The sequence below is a fragment of the Perca fluviatilis genome, chromosome 15 (genome assembly GCF_010015445.1).
Source record: "Perca fluviatilis chromosome 15, GENO_Pfluv_1.0, whole genome shotgun sequence".
NCBI classification, from domain to species: Eukaryota; Metazoa; Chordata; class Actinopteri; order Perciformes; family Percidae; genus Perca; species Perca fluviatilis.
The window spans coordinates 9,833,115-9,859,516 of NC_053126.1; the positions used below are offsets into that span (position 1 = coordinate 9,833,115).

At 38.6% G+C, this 26,402-nt stretch overlaps 6 gene segments (V, D, J or C); all 6 read left to right on the plus strand.

The window, feature by feature from the left end:
- Nucleotides 1-2,447: 2,447 nt before the first annotated feature.
- On the plus strand, nt 2,448-3,025 carry LOC120574404. The segment is given in 2 exon segments: nt 2,448-2,552; nt 2,649-3,025. Coding segments are annotated over 2 exon segments (426 nt in total).
- A 2,066-nt stretch (nt 3,026-5,091) lies between these two features.
- On the plus strand, nt 5,092-5,541 carry LOC120574405. The segment is given in 2 exon segments: nt 5,092-5,140; nt 5,228-5,541. Coding segments are annotated over 2 exon segments (363 nt in total).
- A 1,422-nt stretch (nt 5,542-6,963) lies between these two features.
- On the plus strand, nt 6,964-7,508 carry LOC120574632. The segment is given in 2 exon segments: nt 6,964-7,012; nt 7,139-7,508. Coding segments are annotated over 2 exon segments (363 nt in total).
- Nucleotides 7,509-8,161: 653 nt separating this feature from the next.
- On the plus strand, nt 8,162-9,845 carry LOC120574406. The segment is given in 4 exon segments: nt 8,162-8,220; nt 8,307-8,602; nt 9,532-9,540; nt 9,726-9,845. Coding segments are annotated over 4 exon segments (465 nt in total).
- Nucleotides 9,846-17,150: 7,305 nt separating this feature from the next.
- LOC120574590 lies at nt 17,151-17,765 on the plus strand. The segment is given in 2 exon segments: nt 17,151-17,199; nt 17,308-17,765. Coding segments are annotated over 2 exon segments (366 nt in total).
- Nucleotides 17,766-25,682: 7,917 nt separating this feature from the next.
- Nucleotides 25,683-26,385, plus strand: LOC120574644. The segment is given in 2 exon segments: nt 25,683-25,878; nt 25,966-26,385. Coding segments are annotated over 2 exon segments (333 nt in total).
- The last annotated feature ends 17 nt before the right edge of the window (nt 26,386-26,402 follow it).

Here is a 26,402-nt window from a genome sequence, read left to right on the forward strand (position 1 = left end):
TTAGAAACACTGAATAGTCAGATGAATGATGGAGATAATGTTGATTTGTGTTTCCACTGGTGTGAACAGTATTGATCTCATCCAGACAGACTCAATGGTTGTGCAGCCTGGACAGTCTCTGACCATCAGCTGTCAGGTCTCTGGTTATTCTTTGACTGATGACAGCTATGCAACACAGAGCTGGCCCGAGGCATAAGCGAACTAAGCGACTGCTTGGGCCCCCCTGGTCCCATCTGGGCTCTCGTAGTTCCGAATGGGCCCAGCCCTCCCCCCGCGCGTTTGCCATAGTGATACACAAACAACATGGCAGCGACAGTGGCTAACATTAGTTATTTTCTTAACTACTCATTTCATTACTTACTTAACCGTAATATCCGCCAAAATGACCGGCAGCTCATTGTGCTCTGTACCCGGCTCAAAGTCACCTATTTTCGGATTACTGAACTACCGCCTCCTTGAGGAACTCTGATGCGGCTCAACACATCTACTAAAAGCCGCTGATACGACCGAGCTGTGACGGAGGTCTGTAGCGGCTTACAACAACTAGCAATCGCCACTCTGTAGCACGGAGCTCCTCTTCGACGTTTGTTTTTACCGCTAGTTACTACGAAGGAGCTTGCTACAGGTATGCTACACTCATGAGACTATGGCATGTTAATGTACATTACTCAGCAACAGGTGAAAATAGGGGCAAGGTTGCACGACTAAAGTTAAAATGAACTGAACTTTTACTGAGGAACAGAAGTGAATTACCTTTATGTGTGAAAACAGCTTTATCTCACGCATCTGTTTAGTGGTTGTTGAATATATAACATTATTATATAATTTGTTCAATATATAGCATAATATCATTTTTTCACTCTTTCAAAGAGGGCGCCCCCCCCAATACAATGATAGGGAAAACACTCAAACCAATATTTACATAAAATTGGCATGAATAATCATAATGGTATACATGCCCCGTGTGTGTGTGTGTGTGTGTGTGTGTGTGTGTGTGTGTGAGATCTTGTCATTTGTCATCTGCAGATTCATTTTAAGTGTGTGTGTGGGGGGGGGGGAATCATCAAAATCATGAATCAGATTCTTTGTGAAAAAATCAGGGATTTTTTTGAGGCCATATCGCCCAGCCCTACTTCCTACTAACACAGAGTATGTCAGTATTGTTTGGCCCTGAAGCCCAAGTAGTTGTGTGAAGTCACTACCTTAATAAATCAAAAAGCAAAAGGCTATGAATCTGAACAAATTTAGGTATTGCCCTTCTCCAGCTGACCATCCCCAAAATGCACCAGAATACAGGAAATCACATCTATCACATTCAAAATGTCCCTCGCCGTTTGCATCCACTTTTTCACAAATAGAATAGGGGGGGAGGGTCCTTATGCATCTGTGCCCTGGGGGGACAGTAGTTCATAAACCGTCACTGTATTAATAACCTCACTGTATTCATTTATAATGTAACATTATAGCGTGACATTTGTGTCAATAATCGTCAAGCACAGGTGACTCCGCGTGGTGGGAGTGGGGGCCCCCAAATCAAATTCTGCTTAGGGCCCCCAAAAGGCTCGGGCCGGCGCTGATGCAACAGGTTGGATCAGACAGAGTGAAGGAAAACCAATGGACTGGATTTCCCATCAGTGGGGAACAAGTGGCCTTTACCAAAATGATGCTCTGAAGAACAAGTTCAGCTACAGCAGAGACACTTCTGCTCTAACAGTGACTCTAAAAGGACAGAATGTGCAGCCTGAGGACACAGCTGTGTATTACTGTGTACGTTACCCCACAGTGATACAAACCACCAACAGACCTACACAAATACCCAGCAACCAGCAAGACTGGTAAAATAAAATGTAAACAAATAAATTATCCAGCAGAGTATATGTGGCCAGTTACTCCCTGATAGAGAGATTGATTTGAGAAATTTGTCACTACAAGGATATGAGGTTTTGTATCTCTGTAATTGTATTGATATGCTTTGAGATGACAAGAAAAAAATATTTTCTGTTACATACAAAGAGCTGGATCAGACAATAACATTTGAAAAAGCAAGATAAACAGTACCCATTCAAATATGAAGTTAAGTATGCAAAAAACATTTTGTTTGTCACCTGCTCGTCAAAATTTCAAGACTATAATCCAAGAAAATAAACATTTTGATTTCCACTTAAACAGTAAATATATAAGAAATATTTCTCAGTTCAATATACTGTCATAAAAATACATCTTGTCTGTCACTGTAGCATCAAAGTACTATATTTCATAAGCAGAAATAGTTGACAAGACTTTGATATTTCACAGTTTCCTCTGCTGTTATAGAGATACTCTACTTATGGAAATGTATCTGTGTGACATGTTCCCATTTTAAACCTGTAGAGGGAGGTCTATGCAAACTCTTCCTCTCTTATAAACACACCATCAGCAACTTGTGCCAGAAAACTGGGACGGTTTGATATATTTCTGAAACACTCAGATCAGAAAGCACTGAACGACGACTGCTTCTCCCAGAATGGAAAACACCATTATCTGGAGTTTGTTAATTGTAGTTACTATTCATGGTGAGAAAAAAATAATTCTGCTTTACTTCTTTAGTAAATATCCAACCTGGGATTTACAACTTTGTTGGATGATTATCACAATTTCTTTCCTTACAGGAGTTTGGAGTGAGATCAAACTGGACCAGTCTCCCTCTGAGGTGAAAAGACCTGGAGAGACAGTGAAGATGTCATGTATCATATCTGGTTATAGCATGACAAGCAACTATCTTCACTGGATACGACAGAGACCAGGAGAAGCTCTGGAGTGGATTGGGAGGATGGATACAGGTTCAAACTCTGCTAGCTATGGCAGCTCCTTTCAAAGCCGTTTCATCATGACTGAAGATGTTCCCAGCAGCACTCAGTACCTCGAGGTCCAGAGCCTGACAGCAGCAGATTCTGCTGTTTACTTCTGTGCTCGAGAAGACACAGTGACTGAAGACAGTGGAGCAGCTGCACAAAAACCTCCACAGACAAACAGTAATGTGATCTAAAGCATCTGAGTCCCCCCCCCTTACAAAGGACTTTGATATTTTATGAAATATTTCTATACATTTTACATTTTACTTTAAACTGATGAGCACATATTTATTCAGTTCATGATGTTACGTCATTTCAGTTATTAGACAGATTTTCTTCAATTGTCAAAGCATTATCTACTGTAATACTAAATTGCCAAAGTCAAGTATAAACCATTATGTTACAATAGTATAAAATGGTGAAATAAAATAATAATGTTACTGTCAAAAATGATAGTAGATGTTGATCTGAATGAAATTGTATATGATTGCAGGGGCGATTCTAGGATCTGACCTTTGGGGGGGCTCAGCCCCTAATGAAAAGTTGACAGCAGTTAAGCTAGGGGTGTCCAGGGGCATGCCCCCGTAAGAATTTAGAATTTAAACCCTTAAATCATGACTTCTGGTGAGTTTTGGGGAAAGAAATAGACAGATTGAAACAAGCACTTATAACAAACTATCAACAGATTCAAAGCATCTGCTGTGAAAAAAAGATTGAAACTATAAAGCATGATTATTGCAACACACATACCCAGGGGCGTCGGACTGGGGGTGGGGGTGGGGGTCGGGGGGACTGAGTACCCTAAAAAGATGCTAGAATTAATAGCTGTGGATGCAGGTATACGGGCCCATAGAAAATGCCTTTCTAGAGGACCCAGAATTTTGAGCTACACCCCTGCACATACCTTGACAGGATTATTCATGTTTTTTTCTGCTGTTTATTTTTAACTTTTTCATTTACATCATTGATAGAAACTGATTTGTATACAGCTAAATGATGAATAATCTAATCTAATAATGCCTCTGAACCAGATGGGGAAAATCCAACATGTCTTTTTCTTAAGAGCCTAGTCCTCCATGAAATGCATATGTAAATATGATGTGAATGGAATATTTTAAGTGTTTTTGCCCGTATAATATATGTCTACTTAACGTGTTCATTTGATTAGATTTAATTTTCACTCCATTAGCCATACCTGCACAAAAACCTCCACAGATATGTGTAGTGATCTTAATAACATCTGTGTTTTCTAATCAGCAGCATATGCATGTGTTTATATTTTAGACAAATGAAATATATTATATACACATTGTCTGAAAATATTTACTGTGTTTACACAATTTGTGTGTGGCTGACCAGCAAAAAATACTATTTTGGAATCACAAAAAATATTTTCTTCCTAAAACATCATGGGCTTTTAGAATTTGTTTTATTTTTTTAAGTGAAACAAGCTGCAGAAGCTTTGGGTTGAGTTGATAATATGGGTGTATCCAACATACTGCATAAAGAATAAAGAATCAAAGACAATTTACTAATTTGATGTAATCATTCATTATCCAATTATTTCAAAGCTGTAGCAACTTTAAATCAATGCTACCACTTCAAAAGTGCAACAAATAGTTACCAGTTTATTGGGCTTTTCTCTTTAATATAATGCAATCCAATATGACCCAATAGAGAAGATCCAATATTTTCCATAATGACTGTTTATAATTTAGTTTATAATGTTCTGGTCTACAGAAATTGACCTGGATAATCTGTACCTGTATTGTGCCTGTACAACCTTGTCAGCATTGCCCGATAAAAACCAAAGATTAGCTGTTTAGAGCATTCAATCACCCCCTGTCAGTTGCTGATATATATTGACATGAGTTCTGCTTCTCGGACAGGAACATGGCTGGGATCTTAATATAAGACATATTCAACTTAATTGAAACATGTCAGACAAAAATGAATTGTTTTGATTTAAAGAAATGAAAAAATAAACATTCACTTTTCATTCATCCATTAACTATACCCCCTTATTCTTGAGAGTCATTGGATGCTGGAGCCATCCCAGGTTACATTGGGGTGAGAGGCGACAGGTCGCCAATCACAGGGCTCATTCACATTACATTTTCACCAAACAAAAACGGAATGCCAAGCCTAATCTAGTGGTATCCTCCCTGTGAGGAGGAGTCTATGCAAAGCTCAGATATCTTCACCTCTACTTATCTGAGTGCAGAGAGGAGGACAGAGAACAGTGGACACACAGTTTAACATGATGGACTATAGGACAGGACTGCTGCTTTTAACTCTCTGCTGGGCAGGTGAAGATTTTCACTGATCTTAATTTAACATAGCTTTTATTTATGTCATCAGCTTATTTCACTTGATGTTTTTTATCCACTTGACAGGTGTTGATGGTCAGACTCTGACAGAATCTGAACCAGCGATTAAAAGACCTGGAGAATCCCACAGATTGACCTGTACAACATCTGGATTCACATTCAGCAGCTACGAAATGAACTGGGTCAGACAGGCTCCTGGAAAAGGACTGGAGTGGATCGCTTACATCAGCACATCTAGTTCTTATCTCTATTACTCCCAGTCAGTCCAGGGGAGATTCACCATCTCAAGAGATGACTCCAGCAGTAAACTCTATCTTCAGATGAACAGTCTGAAGACCGAGGACACAGCAGTGTATTACTGTGCACGAGAGACACAGTGAGAGACGATAATAGGAGAGTCATACAAAAACCTCCTCCTTTTTTTCCACCACCACTGACATTCAGCTGTCTCAGTATCACTTGTTTACCATACTGCTGATAAGTTATCTGTGGTGAAACTGTGTCCACATGTCTTCACAAGTACCTGCATGAAGATCATACAAAAATCAACATTTTGGCAACATTTAAAAATAAAAAAGCTTCCACATTGTTTTCAGAATGTACACAGGGTTTTTTTTTGTGTGAAAATGATATTCCTATACAGAACCAAATCCATACAAAATCCTGAAATTAACAATTTGTATATCCATAAAAAGGAAGTGAAGATATTTAACAAATCAAAGCATTGGTGCCACTTTTGCAGATCCTACAACATCAGCTTTAGGACCAGCAGGATGCTTAACAGCTTCTTCCCACAAGCAGTACAAATAATCAATGGACTGTGTCCCCTCCCCTCACACAGTCACTCACTACATCCAATCCCCCCAACACCTTGACAGCTAGTCACATGTCAAGTTGATGACACTGAAATTCACCTTATGATGCTTCCTATTTAATGGACTGATTGTTCTGTCTGAATGTTGGATTTTAGCTCTATTTTATATATGATTGTTTTTTTACTCATAAGTATTTATTCCTGATTTTATGACTGATAAGAAACAACTTTTCGTTTCTTCTGTGAATGCAAGTAGGCCTACTCAGTGAAATGACAGATACAGTGATACTTTTTCTTTGTCTGTTTTAAATATCCTCTGACTTGATAGATTGTTTTAATTTGTCTGCTCATAGATCTTAGCAACAACTCGTCCCATTATGAAAGCAGCTGTATCTGCAGATGAACAGTCTGAAGACTGAAGATTCTGCTGTTTATTATTGTTCTCGATGGCCACAGTGACACAGGAAGGAGGAACGCTGTACAACAACTCATCAAGCCAAAAGTTTGCTTTCAGCTTTTCACATTCACAAAAAATGAACACATTCATTCATGATTCAGTTGCTGATATATATTGACATGAGTTGTACTTCTCTTACAGGAACATGGCTGGGATCTTAATATAAGACATATTCAATTTAATTGAAAGATGTCAGACTAAAATTAATTGTTTTGACTTAGAGAAATAAAAAAATAAACATTCACTTTTCATTCATCCATTAACTATACCCACTTATTCTTGAGAGTCATTGGTGGCTGGAGCCAATCCCAGGTGACATTGGGGTGAGAGGCGGCGTACATCGTGGACAGGTCGCCAATCAATTACAGGGTTCATTCACATTATATTTTCACCAAACAAAAACTGAATGCCAAGCCTAATCTAGTGGTATCCTCCCTGTGAGGAGGAGTCGATGCAAAACTCAGATATCTTCCACCTCTACTTATCTGAGTGCAGAGAGGAGGACAGAGAACAGTGGACACACAGTTTAACATGATGGACTATAGGACAGGACTGCTGCTTTTAACTCTCTGCTCGGCAGGTGAAGATTTTCACTGATCTTGATTTGACATTCCCATTTGTATTACTGACATATTTCACATGAAGATTTTCTCTGATCTTTGTACCAAGGTAATGCATGACAGGCTTATCGTTTTTGGTTTGACAGGTGTTGATGGTCAGACTCTGACAGAATCTGAACCAGCGATTAAAAGACGTGGAGAATCCCACAGATTGACCTGTACAACATCTGGATTCACATTCAGTGGCTACAGCATGCACTGGGTCAGACAGGCTCCTGGAAAAGGACTGGAGTGGATTGCTTATATCAGATATGATAGTGCTAGCATCTACTACTCTCAGTCAGTTCAAGGCCGGTTTACCGTCTCCAGAGACAACAGCAGAGAGCAGCTGTATCTGCAGATGAACAGTCTGAAGACTGAAGATTCTGCTGTTTATTATTGTGCTCGACACCCACAGTGACTGGAGTTGGTTGAGCAGCTGTACAAAATCCTACAGTACTCATTCTTTCAGGCTGGTAGTGCACAAGTTTGAAGTATTTTTCTAACGTGTATTTATTTATTTTTATATTAGCTTTTGTTGTTTTGAGGTTGTTAATTTGTGTTATATGCTGTGATTTACTTGAAATGTTTTTTAAAATAAAGTAATAATCCTCCCTGCATTATACACATTCCTGAAAACACATTAAAAACACAATAAAGATCACTCATTGATAAAAGATCCAAAGACAGCCCAACAATCTGGTTGCTGAAATTAAACTTCTACAAATACTTTACATTTCTACAAATTAAAACACAATACTGTCTGAGAAAACAGCTGAAAGTGGAGATGAGTGATGATAGCATTTAACGTTATTGTTTACATATAAAGTGAATTTATTTGTATCGTGTATGGAGATAACTATTTTATATTAAACAATTTTCTATGTTTGAAAAAGTCTGGAAAATATGTGGAAATAATATTGACAATTTAAAGTTATCTGTATCTGGATATGAAGAAATCAAAAATGCCACGCATATTTTCACTCTGCAGATATAATAACACTGAACAAACTCTTCCAGTTAGACCAACATTGATGCTGCATATGTTTGATTTTATGCAAACTCAGTGACCTTCCTTGTTTCTCAGCTATAAAAACATCACATCAGGCTGTCAGTGGAGTTCACAGCACGTCAGTTACAACATAAACCATGTTCTCTGGAGCTCTGCTGCTGCTGTTGGCAGCTGGATGTGAGTCTCTCTGGATTTGTTAAAGTCAACAGTTCTTCTTTTGCAGTATAACTATAATTTGTTACAAAACCTTTTTTTTTCTACAGGTGTGAAGTGTGAACAGTTGACCCAGCCAGCCTCTGTGACTGTGCAGCCAGGTCAACGTCTGACCATCACCTGTCAGGTCTCTTATTCTGTTGGTAGCTACTACACAGCTTGGATCAGACAGCCTGCAGGGAAAGGACTGGAGTGGATTGTAAGTGGAGCTGCTGGATACACAACATACTACAAAGATTCACTGAAGAACAAGTTCAGTATCAGCTTGGACTCTTCCAGCAACACAGTGACTCTAAATGGACAGAATGTGCAGCCTGAAGACACTGCTGTGTATTACTGTGCCAGACACCCACAGTAACACAAACCATCAGTAGACCTGAACAAAAACCCCTCAGAGCCTGAACACTTGTAACATGAAGCCACCAGAGGAGGAGCCCTCAGACCACTAATGGTTTCAACACCAGCACACAGCCTGCACTCTTGCTTGACTTTAAATTATTTGGGGTTTCAATCACTGATCATTGTCTCTTCTCCCACAACAAAAACTGAATTACATGTTTACATTGTTAAATGCACACAACTGAAACATTTTGGATGTCAGAGTTTTCCTGGAACAAATGCATGAAACCCTGTTCTTATTATCAGGATTCAAAATTACAAATTAGTAAAAACAAACAAGTAAAAAAGGAGACATAACATAATGTTTGTTGATCTCAAACCAAGCATACAAGTTGATTTAATAAACAAAAACACATTTTTCTAATGCTTGATAACTTTTATATGTAGACAGTAACACTATTACATTATTTGTAAGTTGCATTTAACAAAAAACATCTGCCAAGTAAATAAATGTGTTCAAATGTTAGAGTGACTTACAGTAAAACATGGATAATAATCACATTACGTTAAAAATGTAAATAGAATCTGAATTCTAAGATACAGTAAGATTATTCTTACTGTAAGAATGACACAAATGATGTTAAGGAGAAAGCTGTAACATGAAAATGTTTTGAGGAAAGATTGAACAAAAAACACTGTTCAATCAAAAAGGAGGAGTTAATGCAAAACTCAGATATCTTCACCTCTACTTATCTGAGTGCAGAGAGGAGGACAGAGAACAGTGGAAACACAGTTTAACATGATGGACTATAGGACAGGACTGCTGCTTTTAACTCTCTGCTGGGCAGGTGAAGATTTTCACTGATCTTAATTTAACATAGCTTTAATTTGGTGTCATCAGCTTATTTCACTTGATGTTTTTTATCCTCTTGACAGGTGTTGATGGTCAGACTCTAACAGAATCTGAACCAGCGATTGAAAGACCTGGAGAATCTCACAGATTGACCTGTACAACATCTGGATTCACATTCAGCAGCTACCCTATGAACTGGGTCAGACATGCTCCTGGAAAAGGACTGGAGTGGATTGCTTTCGTACACACAGGCAGTTCTCATCTCTTTTACTCCCAGTCAGTCCAGGGGAGATTCACCATCTCCAGAGATGACTCCAGCAGTAAACTCTATCTGCAGATGAACAGTCTGAAGACCGAGGACACAGCAGTGTATTACTGTGCCCGAGAGACACAGTGAGAGACGATAATAGGAGAGTCATACAAAAACTACTTCCTCTGTTTACAATCACCACTGGGATCATATAGTTGACTCAGTATTACTTTTTTTGTGCCATACTGCTGATAAGTACACAAGTAACACAAGTAAATGTGTAGTACAGGTGTGGCGCCAGGTTTTGATGCTAATATGCTAATATTGAATATATTTTGTTCATTGGACCCCACCCCGTACAATTTAGAACAGTTTAGTTTCTCGCCTATTCATTATTTTTGTTATTTTAAGATGCATGTAGTTACAGCAAGACAGACGGTCTAGCGGTGTTTAAGTCTGTTGCACTCCTCGCCACTAGGCGGCGACATTGACCAGTAAATGGCAGAGTGAACTCTAGGGGCAGAACTAACGTGAGTTTTACTTAGTTTTGCAAAAGCGTCTGTTAACATCGGCGGCCATTAGGCTTGTGGAAACTACAGTGCAACTTATATTGTCTTTCTTCTGTTAATTACAGGTAAGTAACAGTATGAATCAAAACATGATAATATGTTAGCAGAGGTGGGTAGTAACGAGTTACATTTACTCCGTTACATTTACTTGAGTAAGTTTTTGAAAAAATTATACTTCCAGGAGTAGTTTTAAATCACTATGCTTTTTACTTTTACTTGAGTAGATTTGTGAAGAAGAAACTGTACTCTTACTCCGCTACATTAGGCTACAATGAGCTCGTTACTTTTCTTTTTACCTCTTTGGTATTCTACGTGTCATTGTTTTTATCCCCCAAATGTTCACCTCATTTTAATGTTTTATTTTGACAGAGAGAGAGACTTCCGCTAAAGGCTCTACCACGTGACTTTGTTTCACCAATCAAACATAGTTGTAGTTGTGCAGTCTCGTCACATGACCATAGGCCGGATCAACATGTCCTGGATTTATTATTTATTACCCGGCTTCACCTAACCTAACAACCGCGGTCCCGCAAGCTGTGTCACGACCACTGACATATAGAACGGTGGTTAACAACTAGTTCAATCAACCATCAGGGTTTCCCAATCTAGCGGCGCTTTACATAAAAGAGGCGATGTTTGCACAACAAGACCAATAGCCACATATTTTACATAAGAAGAGTAAACTACAATTCTACATAAATATGAAGAACACAGACACGGTTTTACAGACAAAACTTAATACAGTCTCTGCTTCCTAAAACAGGAGGACAGCTGGCAAAAAAAGAAATAAATAGGCGACGCTGTAGATGCGTAGGCTAGCCTACATCACAACGCTTACAACATCTGACCATAATTACACTTGTGCTTTCCATAAATTGCCGTTGCTTTAGCCTATTATTTCAGTTGCAACCCTGGCAGTGGAAGCGATCGTGAGAGCAAATAAAAAATATGAAAAACATAATTCAAACCGCTGTGCGCGTTGGCGACACAAGGCTCAAGAAGCCGAGAAATAGCCGATATGTAATTCCCTCCCATTAAAATCTATATATTTCATAAATATACCCATCAGGGAATGTTAACGGGGTTGTCGGTCTCTAAAGGTTTTTTGTATGAGCGCACCCCTCTCTCTCTCTCTCTCTCTGCGCACCGAGCTCCGCCTGATCTTCTAAGAACTGTGACGCTATTATCAATCGAGTATTGATTGGTCAGTAGGCGGTGCTTTTACACCGGTTGATCTCTGATCTCCAACATAACCTGCTCCTGACCAGGTTAGGCGTCCAGCATAAGTTACCACGGCGATTGAACCCGGTAACAAGTGATCCACCTTCGTGATACAGAAAACCAAATCTTGCTTCGTAGTCCAGGCCTCTGGCCTCATAATGAAAGCTTGTTTACCTTAGTAAAATTGCCAAACAGCAGCTACATTACCTTGTTCTAGTTCTGCCTGCAGAGCCTGGTAAAAAAAAATGATAAAGGTTTGGAAATTTGTGTTACTTGTGCTTATTTATTTTTTATGTATTATTATTTTATTCATTTTATTTTTTAAGTATTTGAATTTACCTGGATCATTTTAATTTAAGCTATTTTGTAATTAATTAATTAATTAAAATTTATTTTATTGATTGTTTGAACTAGGCTATAATTTGCCTAAAGATGATTATTTTGTATTTTTGTCCGTCTGATTGAATGTTTGTGTTAAAAATAAACCAGACGTTACTCAACAGTAACTCAGTACTTGAGTAGTTTTTTCACTAAGTACTTTTTTACTCTTACTCAAGTAATTATTTGGATGACTACTTTTTACTTTTACTTGAGTCATATTATTCTGAAGTAACAGTACTTTTACTTGAGTACAATTTTTGGCTACTCTACCCACCTCTGTATGTTAGTAACTCAGCGAATAGCCTTCTTGATGTGTGTTGATGTAGTTTAAAACGTTAGCATCACACACGCTAGCACTACTGTTAGCTAGCTGGTTAAGTCCGTCTATATCTGTTAGGGCGCTGACACACTAACCCGATAATCGGCCGTCGGACAGTCTGGCGAGGTCGGTGATCGAGTCTGTTCGGTGTGTCCCGTGCCGTCGTCAGTCTCGGGGGCTGTCGGCGTTCATTTTGGCCGACCTGACATGTTCAGTCGGAGGCAGGGCAGTCGGGACTCACCCGGAAATGGCGAGCGGAATGAGCGTGACTAGAGTCTCTCAAAATCTGACGAAAATCTTTTAAACTGACCTTTGTTGAGCTGAAATGAAGACAGATTCAGCAACTGCATGGCCTATTTCTCGCTTACAATCTTTTCAGAAACACGTTTCAGTGAACTATTTTAGTACAATATGAGATCGTATTCTGAACAAGCCGCCATGACAGTCTGGCTTTGAATTTCCGGAGAAAACAAACCCATGTGACGCGTTCGTCCAATCAGCTGCAGGTTTTCATTTTTTTGGGCAACAATACAGAGTAGCGCTGCCTGGTCTTATGGAGACGTATTACGTCTCGTCTCTTTGGCGTGTTCTGTGGCACTTTTTGGACCAACTCCGGGAGACTGATCAGTTCGACTGGCTTTTCTGCCGACGGTTGGCCGTCTGGTTGGTGTGTAACTGCCATTAGGCTAACGTGGTGTGTGAGCAGTTATGATTAGGTTCCTTTTTGTTATTCAATGCCAGATGTTTCAAATGGATATCTGAATATAATCTGTTAAATTGATGTGTTTAGAATCACTGTATAGTATGTAACTGGGGCAGCTGTAATGATGCAGTGTATTTTGTGTTCAAATGAGAATGTGCTGAGGAACATTTTGGTTTTATTATTGTATTTAGTTTTGCAAAAGCATCTATTAACGTCGGCAGCCATTAGGTTTGTGGAAACTACAGTGCAACTTATAGTCTTTCTTCTGTTAATTACAGAAACTGAGTTTTTTTTAAATTAAAACATGTGGCACCAGATTCATCCTTCTGTCGTCAATCTGCACCTGCTACACATGCATGAAGATCATGCAAGAATCACCATTTTGGTAACATTTAAAAATAAAAAGCTTTCACATGATTTTCAGATTGTATATAGGTTTTTTCATGAAAAAGACAGAATGACAGAACCAGTTTTACACCAAATCCTGGAATTCACACATTTTACAGCCATTAAAAGGAAGCATCAACAAACCAAAACCTTGTTGCCATTTAGTCTCTTTCAGTTTTAAAATAACTCTGACTTGAAAGATTGTTTTTGTCTGTTCATAGATCTTAGCAAAAACTCTTCCTATTATGAAAGAAGTTATATCTGCAGATGAATGTACAATATCCTACAGAACTGTCTGACATTCTCCATCTTTGAAGGTTAACCTTTACAAGTTAAAAGTATATGTTCACACCTTGTGATGCTTCAGAATTTAACACCGGGGCAGAATCATGAAAATTAGTTAGAAACCAAAAAATGGCAACTGATTTCCTCAATTTTTTTGAGTACCGCTTACTTATTTGGGTTTGCACTGTACATAAGGATAAAATGCTATTTGTTTTGTTTTCAATTAAAAATCTGAAGCTAATAAAAACATTCTGAGCTGTAATGATGAAAAATTAAATACATTCTAGTCCTCTAAACATCATTTAAGTTCAAAACTTTTGTCAATATGGACATGCTGTATATCGTTTGATTGGTAAAATTCTCTGCAATTTAATCATCCAGTTCATTTTACTGAAATCATAAGCACCAAAGCATTATTCATGATCTTAGTGCTCATGCTATTTGGAAAAAAAAAAAAAGAAAAAAAAAATTATGACGCTTCCCTACCTGTATGCTGTCCTAAACGCTCAATCGTCGTCCATTCCTGGCTTATTTATATTCCTCTAGTCCGTAAGTGTCCACAGATCAAAAGGATAACAAGGTTTTTTCACAAGAATTAATCCAGGTTATGAATATTGTCCTGTAGAACCCATGCTAATTGTCCGCTAACTGTCTGCTAACTTCATTAGCCGATCTCATTCGTCTGTGTCACTACCCAAAATGAGTAGAGTGCAGCTTTGAGTTGCGCATGCGTCACTTTGCGACGAGTGCAGATGTGAGTTGCGCATGCATCACTTTGCGACAAGTAGCCTACAAGATGCTAACGGCGGTTTGAGCTAACGTTAGCAATCAAGTAGCCTACTAGATGCTAACAGCGTTTTTAGCTAACGTTAGCAATCAAGTAGCTAGCCTACTAGATGCTAATGGCGTTTTTAGCTAACGTTAGCAGTCAAACAATCATAAATAGCTAAAACTTTTTGAAATGACTGCTAGCTACAAGTTTGCAATCAAACACAACATTGGCTGTCACTTGAATGACGTTTTGAGCTAACGTTAGCAACCAAACAATCATAGAGAGCTAAAATGTTTTTGAAATGACTGCTAGCTACAAGTTAGCAATCAGACACAAAGACTGTCACTTTAATGGCGTTTTGAGCTAACGTTAGCAACCAAACAATCATAGATAGCTAAAACGTTTTAGAAATGATTTCCATCTTCTGTTATTGTATGTAAAGAGAAAAGTTTATTATTTTACAGATTTCACAAATTTCAGTAAGACACGTTATGCCGTAAACAGTTTAAATCTGACCATGCGCAACTCACATTTGCACTCGACCAAAGCCGGTCTGACTCGGCTAACATCGGGTATGACACGTTATGCCGTAAACCGTTTAAATCTGAACATGCGCAACTCAAAGCTGCACTCTACTCATTTTGGGTAGTGACAGTGTCAGTACCTCGATCCGTTCCACCTGCACAATCCGTTCTGCGCATGTGCAAGATGACACGTATGCCATGACGTAGCCGCAGATGATAATGCTGCGTTCATGCCACCTCGAAATAACAGGCACCGCCCCACTGGTTACGTTGTTTCTGCAGCTAGATTCAGTCTAAAATAACGTTAAGTCAAACTTAATGGGAAAAGCAGGCTACAGCTAAATTAAGACATTACAGTAATAACAATAAAGACAAGTATTGAGTGATTGTATTTTAAATGAGCACAAGTAAAGTAGAACTGATGTAACAGCTGTTATATATGTTAACGTTTATTCCCGGTGGAGGCTAACGGCAGACCGCTATAATCACCTAGCGGTCCGCCGAATTAACCGTTAGCTACCGCTATAATCACCTAGCGGTCCGCCGAATTAGCTATTAGCTAACTAACGTTAGCTGGAGGCTAGCGTGTGAACATCTTGCGCATGCGCAGAACGGATCGTGCAGGTGGAAGCGGTGCCGTTATTCCAAGGTGGTGGTGGAATGAACGCAGCATTATCATCTGCGCCTACGTCATGGCATACGTGTCATCTTGCACATGCGCAGAACGGATTATGCAGGTGGAACGGATCGGGTACTGACAGACAGTCTGAAATAATATATTTCTCCTTGCCCTGCACCGTGTTGCTGGGTATGTTTGTTTTCCTCAGGTTGCTGCCTACACAATGAAACTATCCCCACCTTTGTCTGTTTAGTTTTCACCCCGGAACAGCCCCCGACGCCCAACAAGCGCTCCCACTGTGGACGTCAATACGCTGCGTCATCTCTCTGAGCAGCCATCTTAGAAAAAGCTGTCATTGGCTATCAACACGTCAATCATGGCAGTTGTAGCCAATCACATTCCCTTTCCAACGGTATATAGCATGATAGGAATATCCAATGGGAACCAGTCCAAATGAATGGGTAACAGACCTAAGCCTCGCCTCCCAGAGCCAGCATGCGCATGTGATTTATGAGAAAAAAATATGATCAACAGTGTTTGAATGAATGTAAAAAGGTTTTGTAAGTCATTTTAAGTATTTTGTATGTTTTTTTCTAATAGCATAGAAGTGAGTAAAAGCATTTAGCAACATTTGGTCACTTGGAGAAGTTTTGGAGAGGTTTTGGCACACCGGTGACATCTGTTATACCAAATAGGCTACTGAAAACTCCCTAGCTCCCATTAGGTTAGGACTAGAGTTCTGAAACTTTATAGAGGTCTTCTTGACAAGGTCTAGAAGGTATGTGTTGTGTTCTGCATAGTGTGGCACAAAGTATTTTTTTGTTATTTCTTTTCAAAAATTACGTTTTTTTAGACAGGACCAAAATAACTATTTTGAACCATGTTTGAACTGCTGTAGTGTATGTTGTGTTTTAATCACATGCTAATCAAGAACACTTCCCTAAAGTAGAAGAATTTAGGTTTCAAATGAAGCCTCATACATGCATTTTGGCCTTGCAGTTCTTCTGTTATAAGCTTTTCCCTTTGGGAACGAGAAATAGGCGAAAATCAGACAAAAGAGGTGGATGCAAACAAATCTTATTGGGTGTCACAAGTGAGTTATCGTTCTCTGTTTAAAAGTAGCTACCATTCCTGTTTTAAAACTCTAGAGGGCAGACAAGGACTGGCTTTAACACGTATCCCAGTGACGTCCATATACAGGAACAAAAGACAGGGAAGAAAAGCAGTACATGTTTTATTGTTTTCAGCCCCTAATGCTCCAGATATTGATGTTTTCCTCCTAATGATAATCTTTTACCAACGTTTCTGCCATGAAATTACCGTAAACCTTCACAATGCCCCATCCAGGTGTGCTGGGCACCACTGATCCACTGATTGTAACTTATCATTTAAAAATAATTAATCAGATGACATTGTGCTTAAATTATTGTTGTGGTAATGTTGATACCCAAGTTAGTCATTGTTAAACAGCATTTAAAAATGTGCAAACTAATATGGACACTTCCTGGTCAGTACACATTAATTCTAGTTTCACCAAAGAAGATGTTAGATTAAGTCCAGTCCAGATGTTTCCTCCCTGTGAGGAGGAGTTAATGCAAAACTCAGATATCTTCCACCTCTACTTATCTGAGTGCAGAGAGGAGGACAGAGAACAGTGGACACACAGTTTAACATGATGGACTATAGGACAGGACTGCTGCTGTTAACTATCTGCTGGGCAGGTGAAGACTTTTACCACCTTTCTTTTGAGGCTAATTTAGTTGAAAAAATATGTATATATCTTGGTATGTTGTTTGGCTCTGTTCTGATCAAACTGCTTTTCTCTCCAGGTGTTTGCAGTCAGACTCTGACTGAGTCTCAACCAGTGGTAAAGCGCCCTGGAGAATCCCACAAACTGACCTGTACATATGCAGGAATATCAGATAATAGCGCTGATATCGCTTGGATCAGACAAGCTGAAGGAAAAGGACTGGAGTGGGTTGCCTTTATTTCTGCTCCAAGTGGAAGCACTAAAGCTTATTCAACGTCAGTCCAGAATCGCTTCACCATATCCAGAGACAACAACGTGGACCAGGTGTATCTGCAGATGAACAGCCTGACGACTGAAGACTCTGCTGTTTATTATTGTGCTCGAAGGCCACAGTGATACAGGAAGCCACAGAGCTGTACACAAACCACTGCAGATGTCACTGTGACAGTCACTGATAGAAAGTGCAAGTTTAAATACCCCATCATTGACAGTATTTGATGCATTTCCCCACACTATGCTTTTATCACAACTTGCCCTAAACAGAAACAAAAAGTGGAGTTCACACACCTTCAGGATTATCATATTATATGAGGCTGAGCTGTAAGAACAATAACAAAAAAATTATCTAAGTCTTTCCTGTCCCCTCACTACTGAAGGCTTGCCAAAAGGTCCAAATAAAAACAAAATATTCATCAGTGCTTTGATGTTAAGATTTTTATTTATCAATTTTACAACAGCATTAATTATATTTCACCAAATGACAATAATTATATAATCTATTGTTTATTTTCATTTAACTGTGTTTTGTTCTGAGCTTTTCAAGTTCCATAAGATGCTGTACATTTACAAGTTCCCAGTATTTCTCAAATATCTTACAAAACATTAATAAATAAAAAAAAAAATCAACCAATATAGCTCTTTTATACTATGATAGATTATTCAGTGCCCCAGTTCAACACATTTTCATGAACAGTGTTTGGATAAAAAATGTGTATTATGGTCTGAGTAAAGGATATTGGCCGACCTTTATTGGCATGGTGTTTTATCAATATATAAAATGTTTTTATATTACAGTTTTTTATATTGAAATACATACATTAGTCATGTCATGGTATATCAATGATAAATGATAAAAAACAATTGAATTTAAAACTTTGAAAAACTGAAAAAAAAAATACATTCAATGCAAAATACAATTTAACCAACTTACAACCTTAAATATAGTTATTAGATTAGAATATTTTGTTTTTTTCTTACCCACTGCTGATAATACAGGCCCCCTTCCCTCCAGAGCAGGAAACAGTGTATGGTTTTTGTATTAGGGTTTATCACAGTGATGGGTTGGGACACACTGAGATATAGATCAATATAAAAACCTAAGAGCAATAATCTCACGCTCTCCCATTGTTGTGATGAAAAAAAAAAGCTCAGGACTGAATATTTCCTACTGAAATGTGAGGTAACTATTGTGTTTATCATTTTTAATGAGCAGATTTGTAGTTAAAAGTTAGTAAATTAGTAGTTTAAAGTCAGAGTTGGTGCACAGACGTAATTGTCATCTTGCAGTAAATCTTAACTTTAAGAGCTGATTAAGAATCAGTGACTGAAGACAGTGAAGCAGCTGCACAAAAAATTGTATATGATTGTAAATACTCCATGTGCTGCCTATTATTCTCAAAATGACTAATGAGAAACAGCCTTGATAACAAGATTAATTATGATTTAACACATTTTAATAACCCTTATTTATACCATAGGTCAATGTGTCAGATGTCATTTGTATATTATTAGAATACATTTGGTTGTGGTGTTAAAGGTGCAATATGTAATATTGTGTGTAATACTGGCAGCTAGCGGTTAAAATAGTTACTGCAGTACAAATTCAAAATACTGGAGAGTCGTTTCCCCCGCCCCCTCCTGCCCAGACTCGAAGTTCACGGAGGTTGCCAGGCTGAGACCGCAGCATTCACAACAATGTTGCTAGATGCTTTTCTCACATAGCCAGACATTACTTCACAGCACAGCAGAGTAGCTAACGTTAGATGCTAGTCTCACATAGCCAGACATTACTCCACAGCACAGCGTAGCTAACGTTAGATTCTGGCTATATTGACAGTCATAAAAGCCCGTGCTCATTCGGGGCTCTGTAACCAACTGACAGACACACTTTTTCGGTTTAAAATTACAGTATGAACCGCTAAAAACACAACAACCTCACCGTCCTCTCCACACGCCAGTCAGGCACACTTCCTCGGCTTAGAATTACAATACGAAACGCTAAATATACCACTACCTTGCCGACGGAACACACTTCATTGGCTTAGAATTACGGCAACAATCGCTAAACACACTGCAAACTCACAGTCCTCTCTTTCCGATTTACAGCCCCCCTCGTGGTTTAAAATAACTCACCGTTGTCGGCTCCAGCCGCTGAAGAGGCGACATGCTGTAAACAGCCATGGGCTTGCCTGGTCCCCGGAAGCGTTAGCAGTAAGCAGGGTTAGCAAGGCAGCGTTAGCCAGGACCAGTCGGGATCACTTTACTGTCTCAATTGTTTTTGCAAGTAACCAACTCCGGTACTCTAGCTATATAATTCAATGTGAGTACACAAATGTTGAAATGACAAAAATGCCCCTAGTAGCTGTGATAAATTAGCCTGAAGCTAATGCTTACCGGTTCAGGAGGAAATAAGCCAATTCTGCGTCCTTTTGGGCTCTAAGCTGTCTCCATCTTTCAAATACATCTCCAATATTTACCAGGGGTTGTTACGTCTCTGGTCACGCAACTGTTAGAAAAATGCTGTTTTCTTTTTTAGGTGGGTGGAGAATCTATCTCTGTTGATCCTGTTCGTTTGTTTGCTGCTTTCATGGCTGTACTACCGTTACAGCTGTAGCGTGCTGGGTTTACGTTTTTACAGGTATATCTGGCAACCCAGCCTGGCTGTAAAACTGGGCCGTTGATAACAACACACAGATCAAAACATAAACATAAATTCCGTCACGGAATGTAAATTTCAAAAAGAAAAATACTGAAATTAGCATTGTTGTCAGAAAAGATAGTATTTCAGTTTAACATGTTTCCTTAATATCTGATGAGGCATTGGTGTCATTTTTGGATTTATTACAGTACAAATATTACATATTGGACCTTTAATACTGAAACCTTTTACACAAATTAAAACATGTCAGACAAAGGTCAAAACAGCTGACTTGGAGGGTTGACTCTGACTCACTTTCATTAAATATCTCCAGTCCAGATGTTTCCTCCCTGTGAGGAGGAGTCAATGCAAAACTCAGATACCTTCACCTCTACTTATCTGAGTGCAGAGAGGAGGACAGAGAACAGTGGACACACAGTTTAACATGATGGACTATAGGACAGGACTGCTGCTTTTAACTCTCTGCTGGGCAGGTGAAGATTTTCACTGATCTCAATTTAACATAGTTCTGAATTGTGTAACAACTAAGATCATGTGATGTTTTTTTATATATCTTTTTTTTAGGTGTTGATGGTCAGACTCTGACAGACTCTAAACCAGTAATTAAAAGACCTGGAGAATCCCACAGATTGACCTGTACAACATCTGGATTCACATTTAGTAGCTACTGTATGGCCTGGATCAGACAGGCTCCTGGAAAAGGACTGGAGTGGATTGCGATTATCTACACTACTAGCATCTACTACTCTCAGTCAGTTCCGAGCCGGTTATCATTATTGTTATTATCATTTTTAGATAATAAATTACCCTTTGTCTCTTCATCATATAACGTCCTGCTTTCCTAAGAAATATTATGACTCAACATGAAACACACAAAAACACAATAAAGATCACTTGTTGGCAAAAGTGCAAAAAACATCGACGATCTGGTTGCTTAAATGAAACTACTTCAACTCCTGCAGTAAGAAACATTTCTTGTCTTTCCTCAACCTCCCAGGGCTGATAAACTCTGCACTGTCTCACATGACTTTTTTACAGAAGAGTAACTTGTAAATGGATGAACTACAATAGTTTTAATCTTTTGTTAAAGGATTTAGTATTTTTCATTTTGTCATGTTTCAGTTCCTGAGCAGCTGTTTTCCTCTAAAAGGCTCCAAGTTTCTCTGTATGTCTGTTTCTTTAAACATCTGCAAACACTGAAACCATTAAAAGTCTTTTATTAAAACCTGAAAAATATATTACTATTCACATGATTGTGGCTGCTGTCAGTGTATTTATGTTTGCAGCAAATACAGTCAGCAACCAAATATATGAAAAAATAAATGCAGGTAGCAGCTACTACACAGCTTGGATCAGACAGCATGCAGGGAAAGGACTGGAGTGATTCTACATGGTGGTGTTGCATCCACCAAACTACAAAGATTCACTGAAGAACAAGTTCAGTATCGAATTATGACTCTCCCAGTGACTCATCAGTAGACCTGAACAAAAACCCCTCAGAGCCTGAACACTTGTAACATGAAGCCACCAGAGGAGGAGCCCTCAGACCACTAATGGTTTCACCACCAGCTCACTGTTACACTAAAGGATGAAACAATCTTTAGATTTTTTTAAAATGGTGATTTATCTACAGTATAAATGAATCCTCAAAAAGTCAGTTTCTCTTTCATAACATTATTTCTTTTCGTTAACAATCTAAAATGTGTTTGTCAGAGAACCAATTTCCACAATTCCACCACTACCTCTAGTCTTGTCAAGAGAACCATCTGGAAGGGCTTTGAATCTGAACTTGCCATTCAAAACTCTTTTCTTTATCCATTTCTGCCCAAGGCTTGTTTCTGCTAGCCACCCACAACATTACTGTGCATCGCTTCCTGGTTTCCCAAAACTAAAGAACGTCCAGAGGCCCAAATCACAAAACACGCTTGCATTAATCTTACATCAAAAACAAGTGGTGTTAAAAGCATTTGCGTTAACTCTTTATTATGGCGTTAATTTTGACAGCCCTAGTTTAAATATTTGGAGGTTTCAATCACTGATACACCATTGTCTGTACTCCCACAAGACAGACTGAATTAGAATTTTAGAAATCATTTTACCTTATTTAAAGTTCCAATATGTAATATATTTTCTGTAATAAATCCAAAAATGACCCCAGTGCGTCATCAAACATTAAGGAGACATGCAAAGTTGAAATACTATCTTTTCTGACAACAATGCTAACGCCAGTATTTTCTCCTTTAGCTTACCAACGAACGGGATAAACGGAGAAAGATTCTACCTGCCCTAAAAGAAAACGGCATGTTTCTAACAGTTGCGTGACCAGAGATGTAACAAACCCCTGGGAAATATTGGAGATGTATTTGAAAGATGGAGACAGCTTAGAGTAGCGTGACCAGATTTCCCGGAACTAAAACCGGGACACTTTGCGTGTGATCGTATATTTATACGATTTTAACGTGAACATGTGCCAGCCCAGGTCAGACATAGACAGATTAGACACAATTTTGCCAACAGCACACATAGGCCTACTGCTCACAACATAATGGGGTATCTCAGCTAATCATGAATTTTCTTGGTATGTAGCCTACATATCTAAGAAATAATATTAAAAGACACTGAGTGAGTTTCGTGCAGGACCAACTTTATTTTTCCGAATGAAAGCATTCTTTTGGAAAATGCACCCACTGAACTTGTGAAAAACTTTGTGAAAATGTATTTTTCATTGCATGGCACTAGACAGATTATTTGTAACTGCTGCCACTACTGCTGCTGCTACTATGAAATTGCGCACAGGTGACAGCAAAATTGGCCCATGTGACGAGTAGCGCCTTGAATGGTCAACATTTGTGTACTCACATTGAATTATATAGCTAGAGTACCCGAGTTGGTTACTCGAAAAAACAACTGAGACACAGATAGTAAAGTGATCCCAACTGGTCCTGGCTAGTCCTGGCTAACACTGCCATGCTAACCCTGCTAACTGCTAACGTTACCGGAAGACCAGGCAAGCAGCCCATGGCTGTTTACAAAATGTAGTTCAGCGGCCAGAGCCGACAATGGTGAGTTATTTTAAGCCACGAGAGGGGGGCTGTAAATCGGGAAGAGAGGACTGTGAGTTTGCAGCGTCTTTAGCGATTGTTGCCGTAATTCTAAACCAATGAAGTGTGTTCAGTCGGCAAGGTAGTGGTATTTTTAACAGTTCCTATTGTAATTCTAAGCCGAGGAAGTGTGCCTGTCTGGCGTGTGTAGAGCACAGCGAGGTTGTGGGGTTTTTGGCGGTTCCTACTGTAATTCTAAGCTGAAGAAGTGTGTCTGTCAGTTGGGTACAGAGCTTCGCATGAGCATGGGCTTTTATGACTGTCAATATAGCCAGCATCTAACAATAGCTACTCCGCTGTGCTGTGAAGTAATGTGTGGCTATGTGAGACAATCGTCTAATAACATTGTTGTGGAAGCTGTGGTCTCAGCCTGGCAACCTCCGTAAACTTCGAGTCTGGGGAGGAGGGGGAGGGGGAGACGACTCTCTCCAGGATTTAGAATTTGTACTGCAGTAGGCTAACTTTTTCTAACACTAGCTGTCAGTATTGCATATTGCACCTTTAAGTGATTATGTAGAAATGCAGCTGAATTTTCTTCAAAAGTTCAATTTTGTGCTCTGAATTTTGCTAGTTTAAAAATCAATGTTTGGTCTAATAATATTGTACATAAGCTTTATTCACATGAAAAACAGCAATTTGATCAAAAATAACTTTAGGAGACATGAGATGTTGTTTATCTATCTCAAGCCGACAAGGTGATTTACAAACTACATCAACTGAAAGCAATTTTTTGAATGAAAATATTATTAATAACTTGTATTTATGAACGGTAACATTATTCCATTATTTGTACTTTGTATTGGACAAAAGTGAGGGTAAATAAACACATCCAAATGTTACAATGTGACTTAAAGTAAAAATAAATAAAAAATAAAGGATTAGGTAACATCAGGTTAAAAATGTGAAACAAAGTCAAAATGGTAAGAGATATGATGAGATAATTTGTGAAAACACAAAATACAGTTATGAGAAAGCCAAAAAAGGAGGAGTCAATGCAAAACTCAGATATCTTTACCTCTACTTATCTGAGTGCAGAGAGGAGGACAGAGAACAGGGGACACACAGTTTAACATGATGGACTATAGGACAGGACTGCTGCTTTTAACTCTCTGCTGGGCATCTTGATTTAAAGTTGTCTTTAAAACATTACCAAAATAGAAAAGCAACTGATTATTTTCTTTATTTGACGGGTGTTGATGGTCAGACTCTAACAGAATCTGAACCAGCGATTAAAAGACCTGGAGAATCCCAAAGATTGACTTGTACAACATCGGGATTGTCATTCAGTAGCAACTGGATGGCCTGGATCAGACATGCTCCTGGAAATGGACTGGAATTTGTAGCAACTATCGAATATGATAGTGACAGAATCTATTACTCTCAGTCCGTCCAAGGCCGGTTTACCATCTCCAGAGACAACAGCAGAGAGCAGCTGTATCTGCAGATGAACAGTCTGAAGACTGAAGATTCTGCTGTTTATTATTGTGCTCGAGACCCACAGTGACTGGAGTTGGTTGAGCAGCTGTATAAAATCCTACAGTACTCATTCTTTCAGGCTGGTAGTGCACAAGTTTAAATATATTTCATAAAATGTATATATTTAAACATTTTATATTACATTGTTGTTGTTTTCAGTTTGTTAAGTTTTAAGTTTTACATTCTGTAATTTTATTGTCATATATGTTTTTATTATAAATTAATACTCCTCCCTGCATTATACACAAACTTGAAAACACATTAAAAACACAATAATTATCACTCATTGATAAAAGGTCCAAAGACAGCCCAACAGTCTGGCTGCTGAAATTAAACTTCTAGAAATACTTTACATTTCTACAAAGTAAGACACAATTATGTCTGTAAATGATATGATGTGGAATCTATGAGAATGAAAAATAATGTTAGTGTTTCTTTTATAAAATCACTAGAGGACAGTCAGTGTCTAGTTTCTCTCTCCTCTGTTACTAAAAGGAGAAACTCAGATCTGCTGTTCTCATTGATCTTAACTGACTGATACTCAAACTTTGAAATGATTAATATCGTTCTGTAATAAAATCAATAGGTAAGTAAGAATATGTCACTTTTTTCATCACATACTGTAATATCATTAAAATTATTTCTAAGAGAAAACAGCTGAAAGTGGAGATGATGATGACAGCATTTAACGTTATTGTTTAGAGTGAATTTACTTGTATCGTGTATGCAGATAACTATTTTATATAAAAGAGATTTTTAATGTTTGAAGACAGAATAATAATATAGTCATTACGGAGTTATTGTTGTGTATAAAACAAATGTAAGTCTAGAAAGTAAGTGGAGACAATATTGACAGTTTAATGCAATAAAGTCATCTGTACCTAGATATGAAGAAATCAAAAATGACACGCATATTTTCACTCTGCAGATATAATAACACTGAACAAACTCTTCTATTGACTCCAGTTAGACCAACATTGATGCTTCATATGTTTGATTTTATGCAAACTCAGTGACCTTCCTTGTTTCTCAGCTATAAAAACATCACATCAGGCTGTCAGTGGAGTTCACAGCACGTCAGTTTCAACATAAACCATGTTCTCTGGAGCTCTGCTGCTGCTGTTGGCAGCTGGATGTGAGTCTCTCTGGATTTGTTAAAGTAAACAGTTCTTCTTTTGCATTATAACTATAATTTGTTACAAAACATTTTCTTTTTTATCAGGTGTGAAGTGTGAACAGTTGACCCAGCCAGCCTCTGTGACTGTGCAGCCAGGTCAACGTCTGACCATCACCTGTCAGGTCTCTTATTCTCTCAGCAGCTACTACACAGCTTGGATCAGACAGCCTGCAGGGAAAGGACTGGAGTGGATTAGTAGTGATACAAACGTCAAAGATTCACTGAAGAACAAGTTCAGTGTAAACATGGAATCTTCCAGCAAGACAGTGACTCTAAATGGACAGAATGTGCAGCCTGAAGACACTGCTGTGTATTACTGTGCCAGAGAGCCACAGTAACACAAACCATCAGTAGACCTGAACAAAAACCCCTCAGAGCCTGAACACTTGTAACATGAAGCCACCAGAGGAGGAGCCCTCAGACCACTAAAGGTTTCAACACCAGCTTACTGTTACAGTAAACAGAGAAACAGACACAACAAA